At 33.0% G+C, this 25594-nt stretch overlaps 1 protein-coding gene across 1 annotated transcript in view; it reads left to right on the forward strand.

The window, feature by feature from the left end:
* Positions 1–1217: 1217 nt before the first annotated feature.
* Positions 1218–25594, forward strand: part of LOC127705143 (uncharacterized) — a 49355-nt gene continuing 24978 nt past the window's right edge. The window contains exons 1-4 of the mRNA XM_052209392.1: positions 1218–1543; positions 12355–13140; positions 22347–22472; positions 24244–24522. Coding sequence (XP_052065352.1) covers positions 1294–1543; positions 12355–13140; positions 22347–22472; positions 24244–24522 — 1441 coding nt within the window. The 5' untranslated portion in view covers positions 1218–1293. The remainder of the gene's footprint in view (positions 1544–12354; positions 13141–22346; positions 22473–24243; positions 24523–25594) is intronic.

Genomic DNA, 25594 nt, shown 5'->3' on the forward strand with positions numbered 1-25594 from the left:
TTTGAACAACCACTTTTCAAGAATTCTGTTGTTTTTGTCTTGCCTTGACAGAGTCAAATAGCAAGACTTAGGTATGCTGTTTCCAGCGGCAGCAGCAGCGTCAATAATGTATTAGTTTGTGATTAGGTCTTGTTTATGGTGAACCACAAGTGGTAAGTCAATGATATTTGGTATGCAGTTGTATAAGCATTGGCATATTTCATTTCCAGGGAGATTATTTGGCCCCACCCTCTCAGTCGTGGTCTATTGACTTTGAAAATTTTGATTAGTTTACATGTAATAGTTTGTGATTAGGTCAGTTTATGGGGAACCACTAGTTATTGGTCAATGATATTTGGTATGCAGTTGCAATTGTATAAGCATTGGCATATTTCATTTCCATGGAGATTATTTTGTCCCACCCCCTCAGTCATGGTCTATTGACTTTGAAACTTTGAAACTTTTGCTTAGTTTACATGTATTAGTTTGTGATTAGGTCAGTTTAAGGGGAACCATAAGTGTTAGGTCAATGATAATTGGTATGCAGTTATGTAAGCATTAGCCCATCTCATTTCCAAGGAGAATATTTGGTCCTTACACCTCAGTCATGGTCTATTGACTTTGAAACTTTTGCTTAGTTTTACATGTATTAGTTTGTGATTAGATTAGTTTATGAAGAACCACTTATGTTAAGTCGTTGATAGTTGGTATGCATGTATTGGCATTTGCAAGTCTCATTTCCATGGAGATTATATAATCCCACCCCCTTATCATGGTTCATTGACTTTGAAACTTTTACATAGTTTACAAGTTAATGTTTGTGTTTAGGATTGTTTAAAGGGAACGACTTATGATAAGTCAATGGTATTTGGTATGCAGCTGTATTAGCATTAGCTCATTTCCGTGGAGATTGTTTAGCTCTGTACTTTCAGTCATGGTTCATTGACTTTGAATATTTGCATAACTTACATGTTAAAGTATAGCTATTTTGATTTCAACATTTGCATTATCAAAATAACAAAAAGACGAGACATATCTCTGTGTTAACAGTTTATTTACTTCATGACTTGTAAAAGTTACGTTTAATCCATCATCTTAGTTTAATACAATAGTTATTCCCATATCTATAGGAATGAAATAAATGTTTGAACCATTATCATTTAAAATGTTACTTTTTAAGATATTTGCAAATTCAAATAACATGATATATCTATCTCTTTATGTTTTTTCAGGTAGATTGACCAATCTTTCAAGAAGAAATACTAGACCAATCTTTACAAAAAGAAATATTGTAACACATTGACAACATATAAGATGATGGACCTGCATGTACAATTAAGTGAAGTGACAGTTTCAACATCAAACCATGTCACAGTGACAAGTAATTCAGCTTTGAAACCACAACCGTTACAGTGTCCTGTAGCAGGATGTGACAAACATTCTATGAGTCACATAAATATTTGTCACAATAACTACAGTCAACATTTCAATAGCGGTGCAGTTGACTACAATGGTGCCAAATCAAAATCACATCCAAAAGATTTGCACAAAGAAAAATCAAAAGGTATTGTAAAGTGCATATAAACATGTATGTGTAAAACAAAGAGTTACAACCCAGATAATGTTATTTCTATATTTAGTTAATATTTTTGATGTTAAAAAAGAAATTTCTAATATAAATGTATATAGTTTACATTGGCACTAATATCGATTTTGTCATCAGCAAATTAAAACATAACTAAATTTGTATTCTTTTCAAACGGGATGTATAAAGACACACCCACGTTCATTTTGATCTATAAAGAGGTTAAACTAACTATCCTACTGTCTGTCGATACATTTATTTTTGGCATTGCACAAGTCATGTCTTCTTTGACTGTCCATGACATTAAAATACTAAATCTCTGGGATGTGTTTTAGTTGATTTTAGTCTCTGATGCATGATTTTTTATTATTAATTGTTTTGGCTTTTAACTAGCTGTCAGTAACTGCGAGTACTCTCAAATCATACTTTCTTGTTTATTTGACCTGTTGATACTAATTGTAATGCTTTTTTGTAATTTAATGTATTTCAGGGTTATATCTGGTCTATATACCAGCTTTGATAAGTGTTTGGTACTACTATAAATTTCCGCTTCATACTATGAACATCAAAATTATTTATTTTGTAAAAATATTTCCTTTATCTATTGGAACTGTACACGTATACCTACCGGTAACAACAATATTATTTTCATTTACTGTGGATTCATTTATTTTCGTGGGTACCAATTTTCGTGGATTGAGGAAAACTTGCATTTTCGTGGATACTTGATTTCGTGGTTTTGCCAAAGTCTGCATACAATCTTATAGAAAATTTGTGATTTGTTGAACATTTAAATTCGTGGTTTACCTGTATCCACGAACATTGGTACCTAACGAATAATAATGAATCCACAGTACCTGTGTTTTAAGTTATTGCAAATGGCTGATATTTTTGTTTGAGCATATTATTTTTCTTAAATTGTTTAACATTTCATACCGATATAACATATTACTTTTATTATTCTTCCCTTAGTTTATTTATTTTGTATTTACATTGTATCATAGGTCAAATTTATTTGTTCAGTGTATGTTCACTGGTGTTAATATGTCCTTTGATTGAGTTAAGCTATTTCAGTTGATATTTTATAGTGTGTCTTTCTATGTTGTGATGTTACACTATTGTTTCAGAAAAAGGGTGAAGGTTTGGTACCATTAAAACGTTTAAACCCGCTGCATTTGTTTGCACCTGTCCTAAGTCAGGAATCTGATGTTCAGTAGTTGTCGTTTGTTGATGTAGTTCATAAGTGTTTCTTGTTTCTCATTTTTTATATAGATTAGACCGTTGGTTTTCCCGTTTGAATGGTTTTACACTAGTAATTTTTGGGGCCATTTATAGCTTACTGTTCAGTGTGAGCCAAGGCTCCGTGTTGAAGACCGTACTTTGACCTATAATGGTTTACTTTTATAAATTTTGACTTGGATGGAGAGTTGTCTCATTGGCACTCATACCACATCTTCTTATATCTATCTTCATAAATTGAGAGGCCATGTGAGCTTTTGCCATCACTTGGGGTCCGTTGTTGTCTCTAGAACATAGAGGTAAAATGCAGTTTTTGAACTCAAGCAGTAAGAGCAAGGCTGACATGAACTACAAATGACCATCAGGTCAAGGTCTATCACCTCAGAACATTTCAGAAAAATATGACAACCGGCATTTGGGAATGATTAGGCCTGAAATGTCAATTTTTTTAGAACTTTATTTGGCTTATATCTCAAAAACTAAATCAGTTAGCCTAAGAGCAAAATTTAACTGTCAAGAGTACAATTGACTAGCTGGTCAAGGTTTATCTCCTCTACAACTTTCAGGGAAAATCAGACAACTCATTGGATAATTTTTTTGCAAATTTCAAAGTTTTTGGTTATCATCATGAAAACTCTTAACAGATAGAGAGAAATTTTGAACAGTTAAAATGACCAGAACAATAAGATCTACAAATAAGTGATTTTGTAGAAATTGTCAATTGACCTCTTATAGGTGTTATTGCCTTTGAATGATGATTTTTTTTATGCAGAAACTAAAGAAGATAGAGGGAATCTTTCAGTAATTAAAATGTTCAGCAAAACTTATTCTACAAATAAGTCAACATTGACGAAACACTGAATATACCACCTACATGTATGGGAGTTATTGCCCTTGAAAGACATAATTTACTAAGTTTTTGCCTTGTTTTTGCAGAAACTATAAAAATAGAGAAAATGTAATTGACAAAGATGTTTAGCACAATAAGATCTACAAGTAAGTCCACAAAGGTGAAATTGTCAATTGAACCTTGATAAGAGTTATTGGCTTTAAGTGATGATTTTTGTCTCGCCTGTGACTTCTGTCTCAGAAAGCGAGACATAGGGATAGTGATCCGTCCGCGGTGGCTATAACTAATTACTTTAAAGGTTAATATTTCAGAAGGTAGAAGACCTGGATGCTTCATTCTTTTTTTATAGATGCCTTATGTTAAAAAGTTTCTGTCTGTCATATGTCCATTGCCGTTGACCTCATTTCCATGGTTCAGTGACTACATGTACTTGAAAAAAAAGTTAAGATCTTTTGTAATGTTAATTTCTCTCTTATTAGGAGTACTAAGATAACTATATTTGGTATGTGAGTACCTTGCAAGGTCCTCATGCCTGTCAGACAGTTTTCACTTGACATGGACCTCATTTCATGGATAAATGAGCAATGTGAAGTTTTCGTGGTCAAGTCTGTTTCTCAGATACTATAAGCATTATGTCAACTATATTTGGTGTATAGAATGATTGTAAGGTGTACAAATCTGACTGGCAGGTTTCATCTGACCTTGACCTCAATTTCATGGTTCATTGGACAATGTTTAGTTTTTGTGGTTTGGTCTCTTTCTCAGATACTATAAGGAATAGGGCCACAATGTTTGGTGTATGCAATGATTGCAAGGTGTACATGTCCGTCTAGCAGTTTTCATCTTATCTTGACCTCATTTTCATGGTTCATTGGACAATGCTTAGCTTTTGTGACTTGGTCTATTTCTCAGATATTATTAGCAATAGCTCATGATATTTGATGTATGGACCAATTGTAAGGTGAACATGTCTGTCTGTCAGGGTTCATATGACCTTGAACTCATTTCCATGGTACATTGGTCAATGATAAGTTTTAGTAATTTGATCTGTTTATCAGATACTTTAAGCAATAGGTCAACTATATTTGGTTTATGAAATGATTGTAAGGTGTACATGCCTGTCTGGCAGGGTTCATATGACCTTGACCTCATTTTCATGGTTCATTGGTCAATAAATATAATAGATAGAAACTGTAAATAATAAAAATATTCAGCAAAATAAGATCCACAAATAATTCAACATTCCCAGACCTGCCAACTATCCTGATTTTGGCAGTATCATCCTGATTTTCATGCCTCAACCTCGAATCCCGATATCGGATCAAAATCCTGATTTTTAGAAAATCTACCCGATAAAATTGTGGGTTACCGATTTTGCAGTTTTTCTGATCAATTTCTATAAATCTATAATTTTACCTTGCGACATATTTATGTCAAGTTTACGACCCCAAGCTAATCAATGGTCACAACAGGTGTCATCATAATGTTGTTACAGGTAATCTACTTATCTGATTGGTCATAATGATCCTCAAAGTTAATTAATTTGTAAATAGAATTGGTCCGTTGCCTTTTCAATTTTAATCAATATCCGTTAAATTTTTCAAAATCAGACTTGTTTCTGTCCAGTTCTGATTTAAAATCGACGCCATATTGTATTCACTTCTTCTGTGTAAAAGCCTCTGCTGGTAGGAGCACCTCTGAATACCAAGAACGATAACTCAAAATTCTATTCGTTTTCTCATTACTGATTGACTAACTCAAGATCTATCTTCATCCCCTCTAACTTTAGGACATTTAGGTTTAGGTCTTTTAAGTCATAGTGCAAAGATAAGAAAGGTCTTTGGAGGGGGAAGGGGGGTCTTCATTTAGTATCCTTTATTTTTTTAGGCCATTTTTGTCTATTCTTAAGTTGTTATGCCAATTAATAAGAACAAGAATCATGCAAATAAAAGAAAGTAAGACTTATTAGCTCATCATCAGTATACCAAAAGAAAAATGAAGAGATATGAGACTATATTAAAACAAGGAATTATTTGAATCTGGAATAATTTTGAATTCTGGAAAATTGATAAGAAATGTATGATGAAAACTAACCCAACTAAATAGGGTTAGCCATGCGTGCATGGCTAAGGTTAATTTTACTTTCACTATCATTTCAGTATGAACTTACTAACCCACCTTAGCCATGCGCGCATGGCTAACCCTATTTAGTTGGGTTAGTTTTCATCATATATTTCTCATCAATTTTCCAGAAATCAAAATTATTCCAGATTCAAATAATTCCTTGTTTTAAGAGTAAAAAACAGTGCACACAGAAACGCCGCAAAATTGTTACCCTTAAAAATCTGGTCTTGCATTAAAACCCCTCATGCAGATTTTCAAAAGTTGGCAGGTCTGCATTCCTGAAATCATCAATTAACCTCTTATGGGAGTTATTGCCCTTGAAAGATGGTTTACCAATCTTTGCATTTTTTACAAACACCTTGATAAAGACAAATAGAGACAAATTGTAATTGGCAGAGATGTTAAGCACAATAAGATCTACAAATATGTCACACAACCGAAATTGTCAATAGACTCTTTATGAGAGTTATTGGTCCTGAATGACCTATTTTACCAATTTCTTGAACTTTTAGCAGAAACTACGATAGAGAGCAATAATATATAGCAAAATTGTTCAGCAGATACTATCTACAAATAGTTAACACTGAAGAAATTATCAATTGACCTCTATAGGAGTTATTGCCCTTGAAAGATGATTTTTACCCTCTTTGCAATTTTTACAAAAACCATAAAAGATAGAGAGAAATTATAATTGGCAAAAATGTTAAGCACAATAAGACAAATAAGTCAGCATGGCCGAAATTGTCAACTGACTCCTTATAAGGGTTATTATATTGAGAACAAGATCTTTCCACATAATTTAGGTTACTTTGACCAACATTTCAAGCCTAAGTGACTTAGGTTAGGGTTTGCATCCATTAAGCACCTCTAGCCAATAAATGTTGATGGTTAAATTGTATAAACTGATGTCAAATGTATCTTTTCACCCAGTGACTTTTGCCACCACTTGGCGTTAGTTGTCTGTCTTCCATTTTCAGTCATTGTAAATATTAAAAAAAAATTTTCTCTTGAACCGTCTGGGCCAAATGTTACCAAACCTTAGGCAAGGGTTTGTTAATTTGTTGGTTTAAGTATCCAGCAACCCAATTTTGCATTTAAAAAAAAATATATTACCCCTCAGCTATAGATAGGAATATCTTTGTAGTAGCGTTTACCACAAATTCTGTACATTCTTTTACCATATTTAAACAAACAGAAATGATAAGACATTATTCTAAAAATAAGGGAACACATCTAGAAATGTAGTTTACACAAATAATTTTACAGAACAAAAATCTCTGTTAATGGCCCTTTACAATAAGTTTGTTTTCCTTTTTAGCTCACCTGGCCCGAAACTTGGCCACAATCATCATTAGGGTATCTAGTATAAAAAATGTGTCCAATGACCCCCGCCAACCAACCAAGATGGCCGCCATGGCTAAAAATAGAACATAGGGGTAAAATGTAGATTTTGGCTTATATCTCTGAAACCAAATCATTTAGAGTAAATCTGACGAGGGTAAAACTGATTATCAGGTCAAGATCTATCTGCCCTGAAATTTTCAGACAAATCTGACAACCTGTTGTTGGGTTGCTGCCCCTGAATTGGTAATTTTAAGGAAATTTTGCAGTTTTTGGTTATTATCTTGAATATTATTATAGATAGAGATAAACAGTAAACAGCAATAATGTTCAGCAAAGTAAGATCTACAAATAAGTTGTCATGACCAAAATTGTCAGTCGACCCCTTTAGGAGTTATTGCCCTTAATAGTAAATTTTTAACAATTTTTTGTAAATTTTTGTAATCTTTTACAAAAATCTTCTTCTCTGAAACTACAGAGACAAATTTAACCATACTTGGCCATAATCATTATTAGGGTATCTAGTTTAAAAAAATTGTCCAATGACCCCGCCTTCCAACCATCATGGCCGACTTGGTTAAAAATAGAACATAGGGGTAAAATGCAGTTTTTGGTTTATATCTCTGAAACTAAAGCATTTAGAGCAAATCTGACAGGCAGCAAAAATGATCATCAGATTTAGATTTATCTGCCCTGAAATTTTCAGACGAATCCAACACCCCGTTGTTTGGTTGCTGCCCCTGAGTTAGTAATTTTACAAAAATTTTGCAGTTTTTTGTTATTATCTTAGATATCATTATAATATCTAATATCTAATACTATTAATTATGATTTTAACCTTATTTTACATGATTTCCAAAGCATCGGTAAATACAGGTGAGCGACACAGGCTCTTGAGAGCCTCTAGTTTATCATAATTCCGTATGATTTTATTTTGAACCATGTTTCATCCTCATCATTTTGCTCATATGAAATGGACCCATCCAAACAGGAAACTGATTTAATAAGCAAAAAGAAACAAGATGACCACCAACAAATTTTTCATAAAAATTGGTAGAAAGCAACATGAACATTTGCTATTTCTATATTTTTTGTTTATCATGAAATGACTATTGTACCTTTGAAACAGCCGACAAAAATGTTTGGCACTAAAATTGAAGGAATGATGACAAAAAAGGAGAACACAAATATTGTATAAGCAATAGGTCAATTCTATTTGGTCAATGTGAAGTTTTCATGGTTTTGTCAGTTTATCAGATACGACTACTATAAACAATCGGTCAAATATGTTTGCTGTATGGAATGATTGTACGGTGTACATGGCTGTCTGGCAGGTTTCATATGACCTTGAGTCCTTGACCTCATTTTTTATATTTTATTCGTCAATGTTAAGTATTCATGGTTTTGTCAGTTTATTAGATACTATATGCAATAGGTCAACTATATTTGGTGTATGAAATGATTGTAAGGTTTTCATGTCTGTCTGTTACGGTTTTTCTGACTTGACTTCCTTTTCAAGGATCATTGGTCAATTTTAAGTTTTGTGGTTAGTATGTTTTCCAGGTACTATAAACAATAGGACCACTATATTTGGTGTATGGAATGATTGTAAGGTGTACATGTCTGTCTGGCATGGTTCATCTGACCTTGACCTCATTTTCATAGATCATTGATAATGTTAAGTTTATATGATACTTGTAATAAAACTTTCATATTACTTTCAACATAAATACAATCATAAGTAAAGGAGGCGAGACATTTCAGTGTGTGCACTCTTGTTGTCTTATTCTCAAAAACTAAAGTAGTTAGAGCAAATCTGACAGAGGGTGAAAAGGATCAGTTGTGTCAAGGTCTATCTCAGATGAAATTTTTAGAAAAACATAACAATCAGTTGTGGAGTAATTGGCCCTGAAGTGTCAATTTTTTGCAAATTTCAAAGTATTTGGTTATAACCTTGAAAGCAATAATAGATAATGAGAAATTTTTAATAGTAATTATGACCAGAACAATAAGATTTACAATTGAGTCAGCATTGATGAAATCATCATTTAAACCCAAATAGCTCTTATAATTGCCCTTGAAGATGATTTTTATTCATTTTTCAAAAAAAAATAATAGACAGAGAGATACTGTAAATAGCAAAACTGTTATGCAAAATAAGATCTAAGTAATCTAATAAAATAATTATAAATCAAATTGCCGAAATCGTCAATTGCTGCATTATAGGAGTTATTGCCCATGAAAGATGATTTTTGCCCATTTTTGCAGAAACCATAATAAATAGATTGATTGATTGTTGGTTGCTAAATGTACAGTGGCAAATATTTCATGCATGTTCAGGATGAGAACAAATAAACAATAAATATAATAGGTAGGTCTTGTAATAAAGGCTGTCCAGGATGAAGGTTGGTAAAATTTGGACTGCCACTGGAAAATGAAGGTGTATTGGATAGGGACAGAAATTTTGCCATGCAACAGGCCATCTACAGACCCCTCAAAGAGTTGTTGCAAGGGTTCTTAACGTGCTAAGACAGTGGCACTCCCTTGGCACAAGGCTTTGGATTTAATGTCCCCATTCTGATTGAACATAGCTGAGTACTATACATCCTGAACAGTCAAAAGGATGCCCCACTTTGGCAAGGGTTTTACTGCTGGTTGGAAGAAGACCTAAATGACCCTATATCTATTTCTCAGTCACCTTAGGGGGTATAATAAATAGAGAGAAACTGTTTATAGGAAAAATGTTCAGAAAAATAGGGTCTACAAATAAGTCAAACATGGCCTAAATCATAAATTGCTCTTGAAAGATGAATTTTACCCATGTTTAAATGGTTATTAAAATGTTGAAGTACAACTGGCTGGCAGGCAGATGGGCAACTGCCAGCAGTTACCTTGCAATAACTTATGAACAATTCAACGAAAGCTTTTCAAATTTGAATATCATGTTACTGAGTACAAAATGGAGGTCACGTTTAATATGAACATTTTTCACTTGTTCCATTCAGGAGTTTTGGTCCTTGATATATTGGAAAATGGCACTTTATGTTGTTTTGTGCAATTGATTATGGACCATTCCACTAATGCTTTTCAAATTTGAGTATGTTGTAATTTATGACAAATATACAATAAAGTTATTGTTACATAAAAAAAAAAAAAGTCAAAATGAAGCCTCCGAGGTCAAGTTAGATATTGATGATTTTCAGTATTACCGTTCTGGAGTTATGTTCCTTGATAGATTGAAAAAGGAAACTTTTTGTTGTTTCAATGCAATAACTTATGAACCATTACATGCATTACATCAAAGCTTTTCAAATTTAAATACTCTGGATTCATTATTTTTTGTCGGATACCTATTTTTGTGTGTATTTTTAACCACAAGTTAAAAAGTTTAACGAAATACAAATTTCCAATATGATTGTATGCAAAACCATGAAATCAAATAACCACAATAATATGATTTTCCTTTAATATACCAAAATTGGTATGCATGAAATTAAATGAATTCACAGTATGATGTTACAGATGACAAATGTTGGTTAATCTGGATAATGATGATTAGGAATTTTGCCGTTCAGGAGTTACAGTCCTTGTTATATTTGTAAAATAGGCACAGAACAAGGCAGGTAGAACAAGTCTGAAATTGCCTTCAAAGTACAAAAAAAAATCTGGTTTACTGTCAATTTGACAGCTCATTTCTTGTATACATATTTTGCAGAAACCATAATAGATAGAGAGAATTTGTAGATATCAAAGATAATCAGAATAATAAGATGTACAAATAAGTCAACATTGCCAAAATTGTCAACTGACCCCTGAATAATCATTTTTACCCCTGTTGTTTTTTTTTTGTAGAAACTATAATAGACAGAGAGCTACAATAAATAGCAAACTTGTTCAACAAAATAAGAACTACAAATAAGTGAACATGTTCGAAATTGTCAATTGATCCCATTAAGGAATTTTTGCCTTTGAAAGATGATTTTAGCATTTTTTTGCAGAAACTATAATTAATAGAGAAAAACAGTAAATAGCAAAAATGTTTGTTTCAATAAAATCTGCAAAAAAAACAACATGGCAGAAAATGTCAACAGACTCTTTATAGGAGTTATATCCCCTGCATTTCTATCCATTTTTGTCAAGTAGATAGAGAGAAACTTTAAAAGGCAAAATAAGATCTACAAATTAGTCAACATGGCCAAATTGTCAGATTTCTTGTAGGATTTATTGCCCTTAAATGACGAATTTTCACTTATTTTTAACTGGGTATTTCTACAAAGAAAAAAATGTATGTTATAATGGGGATGAAACAGGGGCAGTGGGTGGTGGACTGGCTGCAGGTGGCTACCAACAGTTTCAGTGTAGGACCTTATGAACAGTTCAACCAGGTGTCAGGCGGCTGCCAACAGTTTCAGTGTAGGACCTTATGAACGGTTCAACCAATGCTTTTCAAATTTTAACATGATGTTACTGATGACAAAAGGGAGATTAATTTCGTTGTTGATGATTTTCACTTTTACCCTTTAGGAGTTATGGTCCTTGATAGATTGAAACATGGCACTGAATGTAATGTTTCCATGCAAAAACTTATGAGCTGTTCAACCATTATGCTTTTCAAATTTAATATGTTGTTACTGATGACAAAAGAGAGATCAGGTACAGTATTGACGTTATTCAGTTTTGCTGTTCAGGAGTTATGGTCCAAGGTAGATTGGAAAATGGCACTTTATGTCGTTTCCATACAATAACTTATGAACCATTTAATCAATCCTTTTCAAATTTCAATTTGTTGTTACTGCTGACAAAAAGGAGACCAAATACAATTTTGATGATTTTTAATTTTGCCCTTCAGGAGTTATGGTCCATGATAGATTGGAAAATAGGCACAGAACCTTGGAGGTCAAACAAGCCTGAAAGTGTCTTATAAATACAGAAAACCTGGTTTGCTGTCAATTTGACAGCTCATTTCTTGTTATGATTTTGCCAATTATCTTGAAAACTTTAATAGATAGTTATAAACTGTAAACAGTAAAAATGATAATCAATACAAGATCTGCAAAAATATACCAGTCCTTTAGATTTACAAATGAGCTAAAATTTGCAGATCAGGTAAAAACAAATAGCAAAATGCCATATTTTTACCAGGTGAGCAATTCAGGCTCTAGGGAGCCCCTTGTTAAGTTCTTTTATAATTATGTATGCCATAATGAAGATAGTCATTATTGTCATTAAGTTTTAGATGCAGATGCTGATTTAACATCTCCAGATAAAAGACACACAATAGAGGCAAGACTTGAAACAACTGGTGAATCAGAATATGTACCTACTGTTGAACATGGACCAACTGCTGAATCAGAACCTAAACGCACTGTTGAATCAGAATCCAAATTAACTACTGAATCACAGCCTGGACCAACTGCTGAATCAAAGCCCAAGCCCACAGCTGAATCAGAACCCAAATTAAGTGCTAAATCAGAGCCTATAACACCTGTTGGGTCAGAGACTAGACCAACTACTGATTCAGAAAGTGGAGCAAATACTCAATCAAACCCCAAACCAAATGCCGAATCTTGGCCAAGTGCTGAATCTGAGCATTTGCTAACTGCTGAATCAGAACCCAAATCAACAGCTGAATCAGAGCCCAAGCCCACAGCTAAACCAGAACATAAATCAACTGCTGAATTAGAGCCTAGACCAACTGCTGGATCAGAGACTAGACCAACTACTGAATCTGAAATTATACCAAATACTCAATCAAAACCCAAACCCACAGCTGAATCAAAGCTTTGGCCAAGTGCTGAAACAAAGCCTAAGCCAACAGTTGAATCAGAAGCAGGACAAACATCTGAATCAGAAACTGGACTAGCTGCTGAACAAAAACCTAAAACCACAGCTGAATTAGAAAACGGACAAACTACTGAATCAGAAATCAGTCAATCTGCTGAATCAGACCCTGGACTAATGACAGAAAATGAAACATTAGCTTATCCAGTGCCAAAATCAACAACCTATCCACTATTTAATGGTAGGTGACTTGAAATAGTAAAAAAAATATTTTTGTATGCATGTTAGTTTATACCATTCAAACATATTGATATACAAAAGCATACTTTGATGCAACTATGTTGATGTATTGCGTTTAACAACCTTTAAAATGGCAAAAACATTAGATTCAGCATATCCATGTCTTGTCATGTTTTTGTCTTGCCTGTGACCTGCAGTACACAATTTTCCCCCTTTTTAGTCCCCTACTGACGAAGTTGAAGGGGAGTTTAGGTTTACACTCCGTCCCTCTGTCTGTCTGTCTGTCTGTCTGTCTGTCTGTCTGTCTGTCTGTCTGTTTTCCAGACTTTTTTTTTTCGTGCTTGAAGATATTGATTTGATATTTGGTTTATTGATTTATCATGACAAGTTACAGGTCAAGTTCAATTTTCACGATTTTAGCTTTTCTCTTTGTTCAGTTAAAGCCCTTTCCCTAGAATTAAATTTTAGATGAAACACTTATTAATTAGTAGATTTCTGTTCAAAGGGAAATAACTCATTTTTTAAAAGATTTTTAAATGACAAAATGATATTTTGGATTTTTTTCCTTTTCTTTGGTAAATTGTTTGAAGAATTTATATATAATTAGTGGTAGGTTTGTTTGTCATTCTTGAAGATATTGATTTGATAATTAGTATATAGTTTTATCATGACAAGTTACAGATCAAGTTGGAATTTTGTTCCAGTCTGATAATTTTATATTAATTCATAATACTTACGTAATTGGAAATTACATTAGGATTATCTCCCCCTAATTAGTATTCACACCGCAGTTCGCGCTTTAAAATATCAATAAAGGGCTCAGGTATATCGACTACCACCACGCATGTGTGATTCCCCAGTCTTCTTCTTCGGCGAAAAGTGTTCACACGCTTTATTTTTTCCTCTTGGAAAATGTTACTTTTTTTAATTATATACCGTGTATTTTCATAGTTTATAAGTTTTGAGATAGACGCTTTTCATTGTCAACATGGCAGAAGCTTTTATTACGGCCATAAATTCGGCAAGTGAAGAGGCAAATTTTCCTAAAGCTAAATCATCAGTCAAACAAACCGGAAGTCGTAAAAAGACGAAAAGTAAATCTCGTAAATCTTCTACTGCTAGCAGCACGTCTGCTAAAAATGTATCAGAGGAACCATAGACAATTTCGACAACAGGTTTGTCATTTAATGTAGAAAATGAATTGAGAGCAGAAATTTCTAGTGTCAAAGAGACCGTTAATTCGGTGAATTCTCGTATGGACATTTTTCTACCTCTTTTCGAAAAGTTCGTTTCTCAAACTGTCACTTCAGGTGGACATCAAGAAACGGACAGAGAAATTGCCACTTCAGGTGGGCAGAATATTTCTCAGGATTCTAGGGACATTGCCACGTCAGGTGGGCAGAATTCTCTCGGACATGCTAGTGTTGCAAATCATGACATTGATGATGCAATTTCCCTTCAACCGGATAGAGACGAAAGAAGGGGTCTCGATTTAGATATAGATTCTGACAATGAATCCCAACAATCTTCTGTGAAAAACAGTACACACAACCGTTTTCAGAGATATTCGGTAGTTGATAAGGACTCTCTTGATACTGAAAATGTCAGTAGAGATATCCTTGGTTATATTTTTGGTGAAGATGCCAAAACTAAACCAGACAAATCTGAAGCTGGTATTGTTCTAGATCAAAGTCAGATTAATATTTTGAATCAATCATGGCACTGTGATAATCCTTTATTATTGTCAACATATAAAGAGGAATATAGGGCTAGTTTTCCTGTGAGTGATAAATCAGCTGATATACTAAACTTACCAAAACTAGATGACATTACTCAAACTTTACTTTGTAAACGACATGGTCCTAATGCTGGTAAAGCTCATAATAAACTTTTTTCTAAACCTGAGAAAATTTTTGAAAATATGGCTTTCAAAGGTCAGTCAGCAGCTAGAATGGGTTTAATTATAACGCATACATGCAACAAGCTTTGGGTTCATTAATGGAAAAACTGAATGATTCTGAACCAAATATTGATTTACTTGTCCAAATGGTCAAAGACATTTTTGCCATGTCAGTGAAATCTATAGATCAAACAGCTAGAACAGGTGCCTTCCATCATTTGATCCATAGGAAAGCTACCTTGTTAGATACAGGTCTAGAGGACATAACTGAGCTAAATGATAAATTTTTATCGCTTAAATTGTCAAGTGATGGTGTTCTTGGGAAAGATTTTGAAGAGAAACTGAAAAATCGTTCAGAGACAAATAAACAAATTAAAGATTTACTGCCAGAATTAACTCGTAAATCAACTGCTTCAACCTCTAGTTTTAAAAGGAAGAGTACTGTCATTCATACTAGTCAAGACACTAATGGTCCTAAAGTGGCTAAAAATGACTTTTCAAATTTTCGCATTCCAAAGATAGCAGCTAAGCCAAGTGAAAACAAAGGTGGATTTAAGCCTAATTTCAGACGTTATTGTTCTGGTAGAAAAGAGGCTGATGGTGAAAAGAAAGGTTCTTTTCGTGGCAATGGTAGATCAAAATGACTACAAAAAGCAGGTAAATATTTTATGTCAGAACCCCGGAGATACCTGTAGGAAGTCGTTTAAAACTTTTTTGGCAAAATTGGGCAAAAATAACAAACGACAGTTGGGTTTTAAAAATAATAAAAGAGGGTTACAAATTGGAATTTTCGGGAAAAATCCCACAAACAGGAATAAAGAAAACAAATGTTCCTGCGAAAGATTTACCTATTCTGCTAACAGAAATAGATCAACTTTTTGGAAAAAACGCTATAGAAAATGTACCTGTAAAAGAAAAAAACTACGTTTTTTACAGTACGTTTTTTCTAGTACCAAAAACGACAGGCGATTTGAGACCTGTTATAAATTTAAAACCTCTTAACAAGTGTCTCCGGAAAAAACACTTCATAATTGATTCTCTAAACAGTGTCTTAAACTTAGTACAAAAAGGAGATTGGGCAATTTCTCTCGACTTAAAAGATGCATATTTCCACATACCAATTCACGAAACACACAAAAAGTATCTAAGTTTTTGTGTCAACAATCAGTGTTACCAACCAATTTCAGGTGCTGTGCTTTGTTCCAAATTCAGCACCTCGAATTTTCACAAAAGTGTGTTCTGTAGTGGCAGCTCATTTACGAGCCCAAAATATTCGTCTAGCAGCTTATCTAGACGATTGGTTTTTGATAAATCAGGCCAAACAAATGCTGATTTCAGATCGAGAGAAAACGCTCAACCTCCTAACAAATTTAGGGTTTGTAGTAAATCTAGAAAAGTCAAGCCTAATTCCAACACAATCAATAACTTACATAGGGGCAGTGTTTTCTCTAAAAGAAGGAATAGTTCGTCCTACATCAGAAAGGGTGTCAAAACTCCTTTCTGCAGTAGAACTTATCTTAAACAAGCAAAATCAAGCAACAGCAAGAGATTTTCTATAACTATTTGGTATTATGGCTTCATGCATAGATTTAATTCCAAATACAAGACTCTTTATGAGACCAATTCAGTTACACCTCCTTTATCATTGGAAACCAGTATGTCAAAATCTAGGAATAAAAATTCCTTTTTCAAAACATCTAAAAGGTCACCTCAGATGGTGGTTAAAAATAGAAAATTTGGTTATGGGCAGATCAATAACACCTTGGGAAACTTCAATAACAGTAACAACAGACGCATCAAAATCAGGGTAAGGAGGTCACATCAACAACAGTTTCATAGTTCAGGGTTCATGGTCAGTAGACGAAAAACTTCTCCACATAAATTCTTTAGAAATGTAGGCAGTTTTTCTAACTGTAAAACATTTTCTCCCAAAATTGATAGGCAAAAATGTTCTTATTCGTTCAGACAATGCAACGGTTGTTCGTTATATAAACAAACAAGGAGGCACTCGTTCTCCCAAGCTTTGTATGAGAACTTGGAAACTGTGGCAATTAGCACTAGAAAATCAAATTTTTCTGAAAGCTGCACACATTGCAGGAAAAAAGAACATACTAGCAGACCATTTAAGCAGGGTAAAAATTCAACCAACAGAATGGTCATTAAACAAAGAGGTAACACATGCAATGTTTCAGATTTGGGAGACACCTCACATAGATCTTTTCGCCTCTGCGAAAAATCGACAAACACATGCAGATCTATTGCTCCTGGAACCCAGACCCTCAGGCTTATGCAATAGATGCTCTAACAATTCCTTGGAACAACATGTATGCATATGCATACCCTCCAATTTGTCTAATACCAAAAATACTGCAACACATGACGAGGTACGATTGTCAGTTAATTCTAATAGCCCCACATTGGCCACGCAGACATTGGTACACAAATCTTCTGAAGTACATAATAGATTATCCAAGGAGCCTGCCAGTCAGGGAGGATCTATTACACCAGCCAAAAACAAACATATTTCATCCAAATCCAGCAGTATTCAATCTGACTGCATGGTTTTTATCGACAAACAGTTAAAAGAGAAAGGTTTTTCTAAAGAAACTAGAAAATTACTCAGAGCCTCATGGCGCTATGGGACTCAAAAAGATTACTCTGTCAAATTTCGAAAATTCAATAGCTGGTGTAGTAGATGGGAAATTGATCCCTATAATGCCTCTCTGATGGAGGCGGCTGAGTTTTTGACATATTTATACTCAGAAGGTCTTCAGTATAGAACCATAGCTGGTTATAGATCTATGTTATCCTCAGTTCTAGCTCCAATTGGGAAAATTCAAGTAGGACAACATCCTTACTTAACTCGTCTTATAAAGGGTGTTTTAACTCGAGACCTCCAAAAGTAGTGCTTATACCTGAATGGGACTTACCCTTAGTTTAAAAAAAATTAAAACAAGCACCTTTTGAACCAATGAAACATGCTCATTTGAAATTTGTTTCTTGGAAAACTGCATTTTTAATTGCAATTACTTCTTTCAGGAGATGCAGTGACTTACAATCTCTGTGTATTGGAGAAGAGTCGATTGTTGTGCAGAAGAAAGGGGTGACTTTTGTTCGTCATGGACTATCAAAACAGGATAGACCAAAACATTTTAGCAGCAAGATTTTTATTCCATCTTATCAATCAGATAAATTATTAGATCCTAAGCGGTCTATTTATTATTATTTGAAAAAAACTGCACCTTTCAGGAACTCTGACAGTGAGTTTGAGAACAAGTTGTTTTTATCCTTTATTGAACCGCATAAACCGGTTACATCACAGACTATTTCGTCTTGGATTGTTAATGCAATTAAATGTGCTTACAATGAAAAAGACAAAAAATTTCGTGCTCATTCTACATCTTGGGCACTTTTTAACGGCGCATCTGTAAAGTCTATTATGGACACAGCGGACTGGCAAAGGAATCAACCTTTAGTTGTTTTTATTGTTGTCTTATAGACGTAGAAGTTTTAAATTCTGTGTAAATAAGAATTTTGTACAGATGAAGGAAAATTCTGAAAAAAAAAAACAAAAAAAAAACAGAAAATTTATAGAAAATGGAAGAAAATTTTTTTAACTGTATAGTGTTGTGTTATTTATATCTGAACTGATGTGAAGAAAATACAGTATACAAAGTACAGAAAGATTCTTCAGCTGTGGATAGCTTAGAAATCTAATGTAATTTCCAATTACGTAAGTATTATGAATTAATATAAAATTGGGAAATTTGTTCTCAAATTTTAATTTTATGATAGAATAATACTTACGTAATTGGCTCCCACCCACCTCCCCTATCGAATCTTTTTTGGCGAACACTTTTCGCCGAGAGAGACTGGGGAATCACGCATGCGTGGTGGGAGTTGATATACCTGAGCGCTTTATTGATATTTTAAAGTGAGAACGGCGGTGTGAATACTAATTAGGGGGAGATAATCCTAATGTAATTTCCAATTACGTAAGTATTATTCTATCATAAAATTAAAATTTGAGAACAAATTTCCCAATTTTGTGCAGAGTTATGGTCTTTGGACATAGAAAATTCACTTAAATAATCAGTTTTCAACAGTTTTTTCGTCATGCTTGAAGATTTTGACTTGATATTTTTATGTAATTTACACCATGACAAGTTATAGATCAAATTAGAATTTCGTTCCATTACAATGAATTTGTAACCGGTATTGGACTATGTATTGCCATGCAATACTCACAGAATGCTTGTTATAACATGAAAACCTGAAATGTACATTTAATGAATTATCTGAAAAAATAGTCAGCATGGGAGACATTGCGAAACTAATCCAGTCATAGGTTGTAAGGTGTTCATGTCCATCTCATAGGGGTAAATCTGACCTTAAGCTCAATTATGTTGTTCATTGATGGATGCTGTGTATTCATGATTAGGTAATTTTCTCCATTGTTATAAGACTGCATATTCATTAATGTATATGAGATACTAGTTTTCATGGATTTTATGGGTAAAATTGGTATTACTGATGAAATGTTTAATGTTATTTAGTCTATGTATTCAAATCTGAAGGCCAGTATCAAATTAGATGGAAAACTTAATTTTTTTTAGAGCAATGTTGGTCTTATTTGACTTAGTTAAATCCTTGTCCATGACCATGTAAATAGAAATGGTAAACCAGGGTTGTCAGTTATGAACCTAGAGAGCTTAATATGATACTGATGCTGTGATATTTAGCAAAAACAAAAAATAATTTTTTTTTAGAAATAGAGGTTCTCTTATTAATCCTGAAGAAAATGATTTTTGAATGGAAATCATATTGAATTAAGGAATTAGTTTATTTACTTGTACAGTGAGAGGTCAATAGTGTTTCACCATTTAGAAATTCAACTATAATATATTTCATATAAAAACATATTTTTGATAAAAATTCTACTTAAGTTATTATGTGTTTTGAATTAAATAAATTTTTTCCCCCATTAAATACAGAAATGTCTGCAGTTTCTTGCAATAATTATGAAATACATTAATGATTTATACTTTTAAGAAAATCACTGTTTAAAATGTTTAAAGACAAATATGAATTTCTGCATGAAAAAATCATATTGCTATAAAGAAAAAAATGACACTTAATTTGAATATTGTATAAAAATAATGATTTTTGAGTAATGACATGTCATAAAAATATTTCATCATAACCATAAAATGCACTTCACATTTGTAAGCTCAACAGTAAAAAAGATCCTCAAAATCAGACCTGAAATAAGTTTTTGTCAATTCATTTTATATGAAATATATATATATAAAGGAATTTCTGAGTGGTGAAACACTTTGGAAATAAAACTGTAGGAATATTGAACATTATAAAAATGAGCTGTGCTGTATAGAAATTGACCTTTTGCAAATGAATATCAATACATCTGTTAACCTATTTCGGGTTGAAAAATCTCTACGGAAAGTTTGTAACTGTTTGAAAATTGAGTTGTTATAAGAACCCAACAAAACAGACTAAAATTCGTCTTTTATTTTGTATTTGAATGTTCCAAAATTAATCAAAGTCTTCTACATGTACATGCATGAGGTCGATTTCTATCCAACGGAGCTCAAAATGATAAGTTTTGGCATGATTGCTAATGAGACAACTATATATTATGTTTCCACTTTCTGAAACAAACTTAAGTAACATATATTAACTTCATTAAATGGATTGTTTGGTCAATATTAAACAATCAGCTATTTGTGACCTAGGTTTCCCTAATATTTCCTCCTCCTTTTTTCAACTCTTGAAATTATATGATTTATTTTTGGTTTTTTTTTACAAAATTATATTAAAATATTCATATTTTTATTTTCAAATAACATCTTGCACTATTAGTATATGCTAGTATTTTATTACAATCCTATCATCATCAGATATTCTATTTGAATAAGCGACTATCCCCCTTTTTTGAAGCTTTCTGTATTATTTCTGTTTTCCCCTACAAAGTTATGTCAGAAAATACACATGCATTATCTGTAACTTCAACTTACTGTACTGCAGGTGTGTGAAAGTATTCCATTTAGCCCAAATTAAAGTTTATAATTGACAAAAATACAGTGTTTCACTAGCAAGAATTTACACACAGCTTGGAGCCAAAATGCACATTTGAAAATTATCAAATAACCTTCAAATAAAGGTTTACTATCAAGCTGAAAACACAGCCAGATCCAAGCATTTTTATAACAAAGATTAAAACCAAAACTGCTATCAAACTGCTATTGAACTGCTGCCATAACTGTTGGCCAGATTAGGTATCCAGACTGCTAAGATGAATGCTAAGAGGAATGCTAAGAAATGGTTAAATAAGGTAGTTTCTCAAACTGCTATTAGATGGAATGCTAAGAACAGCTGAAAGACTGCAAAAATATGAAGAACTGGTAAATAACAGCTAATAAACTGCTAATGATAGCAGTTCAGTTTGACTTGGGATATTACATGTATTAAGAATTTTTTTGTTTAATTCCAAAAGAGAAAGAGGAGATAACTGTTTTCTTCTGGTCCACACAAAATATATATAGTAGAAGAGAAATTAGTAGTACATTTGGTAATGAAAAAATAATAAAAATAAAATAACTTTTAATCTGAAAATCACTTAGTCAAGGTAATACATAGTCTCATAAGTAACCACTCCTATTGAATAAGTTGCTTTTTATAAGCACTGATATTTAAAGTGCATTATAATTCTTATCTGTTCCTATTGTTCTGCCACTGACATAATTAATAAGGGGTCTAAGGCCAGGTACAGTACTCACAAAACATGTTTTCAAACCCCTTAACAAGTCTGTTATTGGATTAAAATAGAGTCATTTGATTGCAGTTACCGCTCAAATTATATATTATATAAGTTGGTACAACTTTTTGAAATTTCATCAATTAAGACTTGCAGTAAAATATTAGAATTTTATTTTTGCATTCATATCTTGTACACTGTATATTCATGTGTACCTTTGTATTCCAACTTTTGACAAATCTGATAGCATTCCATAGCATGGATTTCTACCAAACTTGGACAGAAGCTTGTTTATGATCATAAGATAGTATCCAGAAGTAAATTTTGTAAAAAAAAATCCTGTTTATTCGTATTTTACTTATAAATGGACTTAGTTTTTCTGCCAGTTAACATTACATTCACTCTGTGGTTAAAGTTTTTAAAATTTTAATAACTTTCTTAAAATATCCTGGATTTCTACCAAACTTGGACAGAAGCTTGTTTATGATCATAAGATTGTATCCAGAAGTAAATTTTGTAAATTTCTTTTCAGATTTAATTTGTATCTTTCAACATGTTAGGCTCAGGACATTACGTTCAACAATTTTACAACTTATTTTGTTTATGGTATGCTTTTGTGGGGCGTATGGAAAATCAAAACAGAACACACCTTGTCAGTGTGAGTATATTTTAACACTTACAAGTTTTCAGCAAAATTTGCAGAATTTCATTTAATTGCATACAATAAATATATATATTGCAATTTGTATGTGTGGAAGGAACCAAATTTTCAACAGAAATATTATCCAGTCATCTGCTTTAAATACAAAATATTTATTTACATGAGACAATATCTATGTAATTGATAGAGAAAATACAAATGGAGCGCTTAAGCATTCTTCATGAATTACAACAATGTTTGGAATTTCGCTTTTGGTATGCAGGATTGTTATCAGTCTATGATAATTAAATTTACAATAGGGTTAGTTTGCAAGTCCTAGAAAATCCATAAGAGCGGTTCTATTTAAATTTATGTCCAAGGTGAGAGCTCACATTTAATATTTAGTATGTTGTTTTGTGTTATCTTAACCATTTTTTGTGGAGAGAGGACATTTTGTCATTAAAGCCAGACATAGCTATCCTACATTCCATCAACAGCATCATCTGTGGAGTCTACATTTCATTTGTCTTCAGTTAAAGTTTCGTGTCTAACCTATGACGAACGTCGCAGAATGCAAGACATAGGGATTACAATGGAATGATTGTAAGGTGTACATGTCTGACTTGCAGGTTTCATTTGACCTTGACCTCATGTTCATGTTTGATCAATTTTAAGTGTTTGTGGTTAGATCCGTTTCTCAGATACTATATATTAGCAATGGATCAACTATAATGGGTGTGTGGAATGATTGTAAGGTGTATACATGTCCGACTGTCAAGTTTTTTCTGACCTTGACCTCATTTTCCTGGTTAAGTGTTTCTTATATAGTATAAGCGATTGGTTAACTTATAATATTTGTGCAGTAATAAAAAGAATGTGAAGTGTACATATAAATAAGAAGATGTGGTATGAGTGCCAATGAGACAACTCTCGATCCAAGTCGCAGCGTATAATAAGTAAACAATTATAGGTCAAAGTATGGCCTTCAACACGGAGCCTTGGCTCACACTGAACAGCAAGTTATAAAGGGCCCCAAAATGACTAGTGTAAAACAATTCAAACACGAGAAACACTTATGAACCACACCAACAAACGACAACCACTGAACAACAGGCTGTCTGTATGACATGTATAATTGGGACCTTGACCTCAATTTCATGGTTCATTGGTCAAAGTTAAGATTTCATGGTTTGGTCGGTTTGTTGGATACTAGCTATAAGCAATAAGTGTACTTGTCTGTCAGGCAGGGTTTATCTGACCATTACCTCATTGTCATGGATCATTGAAAATGTTAAGTTTATGTGATACTTGTAGTTAAACATTTATCTTTTTAAAAGTACTTTCAACATAAAGTAAATTATGGTCAGTAAAGCAGGCGAGACATTTCAGCACCTGCACTCTTTTTAAATTCTGTATTTTACTGATAATAGGACTTACCTTTTAGAGTTAACATTACACTTTTACACTGACAGCAACAGGCAAGACACAGGGTTCCATTGAACCCTTGACCCAATATAATGACGACATGTTGATACCTTATTGCATTAGTTCACTGCAAGACAGGAATAAACAAACCTTAGTTAGTTTTCCTAATAATGATTAAATAAAACTAATTTAATTTGATTAACAAAAAGTCTTGATATATTGTCTTGTAACAGGTTAAATTGTTTTAATGATAAACAGAAAGAAAAAAAATAATAATTATATGAATTTAACCTGAACTATGTTTTATTGTGACAAATCAGTCACAATTAAGTTGTTTTGCTATTTCTTTTTAATTTCATTATAGTGATGTTTGTTTGTCAACTGTATTCAGATAAATTGCTATTAAAGTGCTTTTACAATGGACATTGCGAAGGTACTTTAAAATGGACTGGTGGGAAAAGTGGTACTAAGCCACTCTTTAATGTAAAAACATCACCAACTGAAAAAGTGAGATTCATTGATGGTAAAGGTGAAAAATGGTTTGGAATGCAAATTAAAGACTGGAATCATGAAGATATTGAAGCTCATTATAAGTGTTGGTTTGGATTTTCCAAACTGATAGTTGATATAGTAAATAGAGCAGGTATGAATAAAAAAATTTCTAATGGTTAAATAGCTAAATAATATCTCTTCGGTATATGAATAATCTTATGGCTTCCTGCATCAAAGATGAGGAGAAACTTTCGTTTTTGCTAATATATGAATAGATTGAAATGTAAATATCACATTTCTTCTAAGTAATCAATATATAAGAACAACATTTTCAGAGACCTTATATTGATAGATTGGAATGGCAATGTGCAAGGAGATGGTATAATTGATAAGGTCACTGTTTTATCCCCTTAAATTTGAAAATTAAAAAGTATAATTTTTCAAAAGACAATTGCTTCAAAGGTTGACTGTGGACTTAAGTCTGTCAGATTTCAGTATTCATATTTTTGTCTCTCTTGCTATGAAGGGTCAATATAAAAAAGAAGGTGTGGTATGATTGCCAATGTGACAACTCTTCACAAGAGACCAAATGACACAGAAATTAACAACTAAAGCTCACCGTACGGCCTTCAACAATGAGAAAAGCCCAAACCGCATAGTCAGCTATAATAGGCCCCGAAATGACAAATGTAAAACAATTCAAACGAGAAAACTAACGGCCTAATTTATGTACAAAGTAATGAACGAAACAAACAAATATGTAAATAACACAGCAACAAACAACAACCACTGAATTACAGGCTCCTGACTTGGGACAGGCACATACAGAATGTGGCGGGGTTAAACATGTTAGTTGGTGCCCAACCCTCCCCTTACCTGGGACAGTGGTGTAATAGTACAACAACAAACTATCAAATCAGTTTAAAAAGGCTTAATTAACTCATCAGATGGATACAAATAAAAATACATCTAACAAAAAACACAGAGTAGACATGGCCGGGTACTTATACATCCCAACAACAAAAAGACACTAAGTACAGATCTGAGAGTAAATACAGTTACTGATAGCTAGTTCAAATCCAATAACAACAAATAAAAAAAAAGTCATGCATCTAAGACTGAATTATCAATTAATACACATCCACCATCCAATGGATTTAGTGTAAAGACGTCATAAACAGTCAAGAGAATAACATGACCTTGTGCAATGCCAAGATACAGGT

The sequence above is a fragment of the Mytilus californianus genome, unplaced genomic scaffold, assembly GCF_021869535.1.
Source record: "Mytilus californianus isolate M0D057914Y unplaced genomic scaffold, xbMytCali1.0.p SCAF_6, whole genome shotgun sequence".
Taxonomy (NCBI): Eukaryota; Metazoa; Mollusca; class Bivalvia; order Mytilida; family Mytilidae; genus Mytilus; species Mytilus californianus.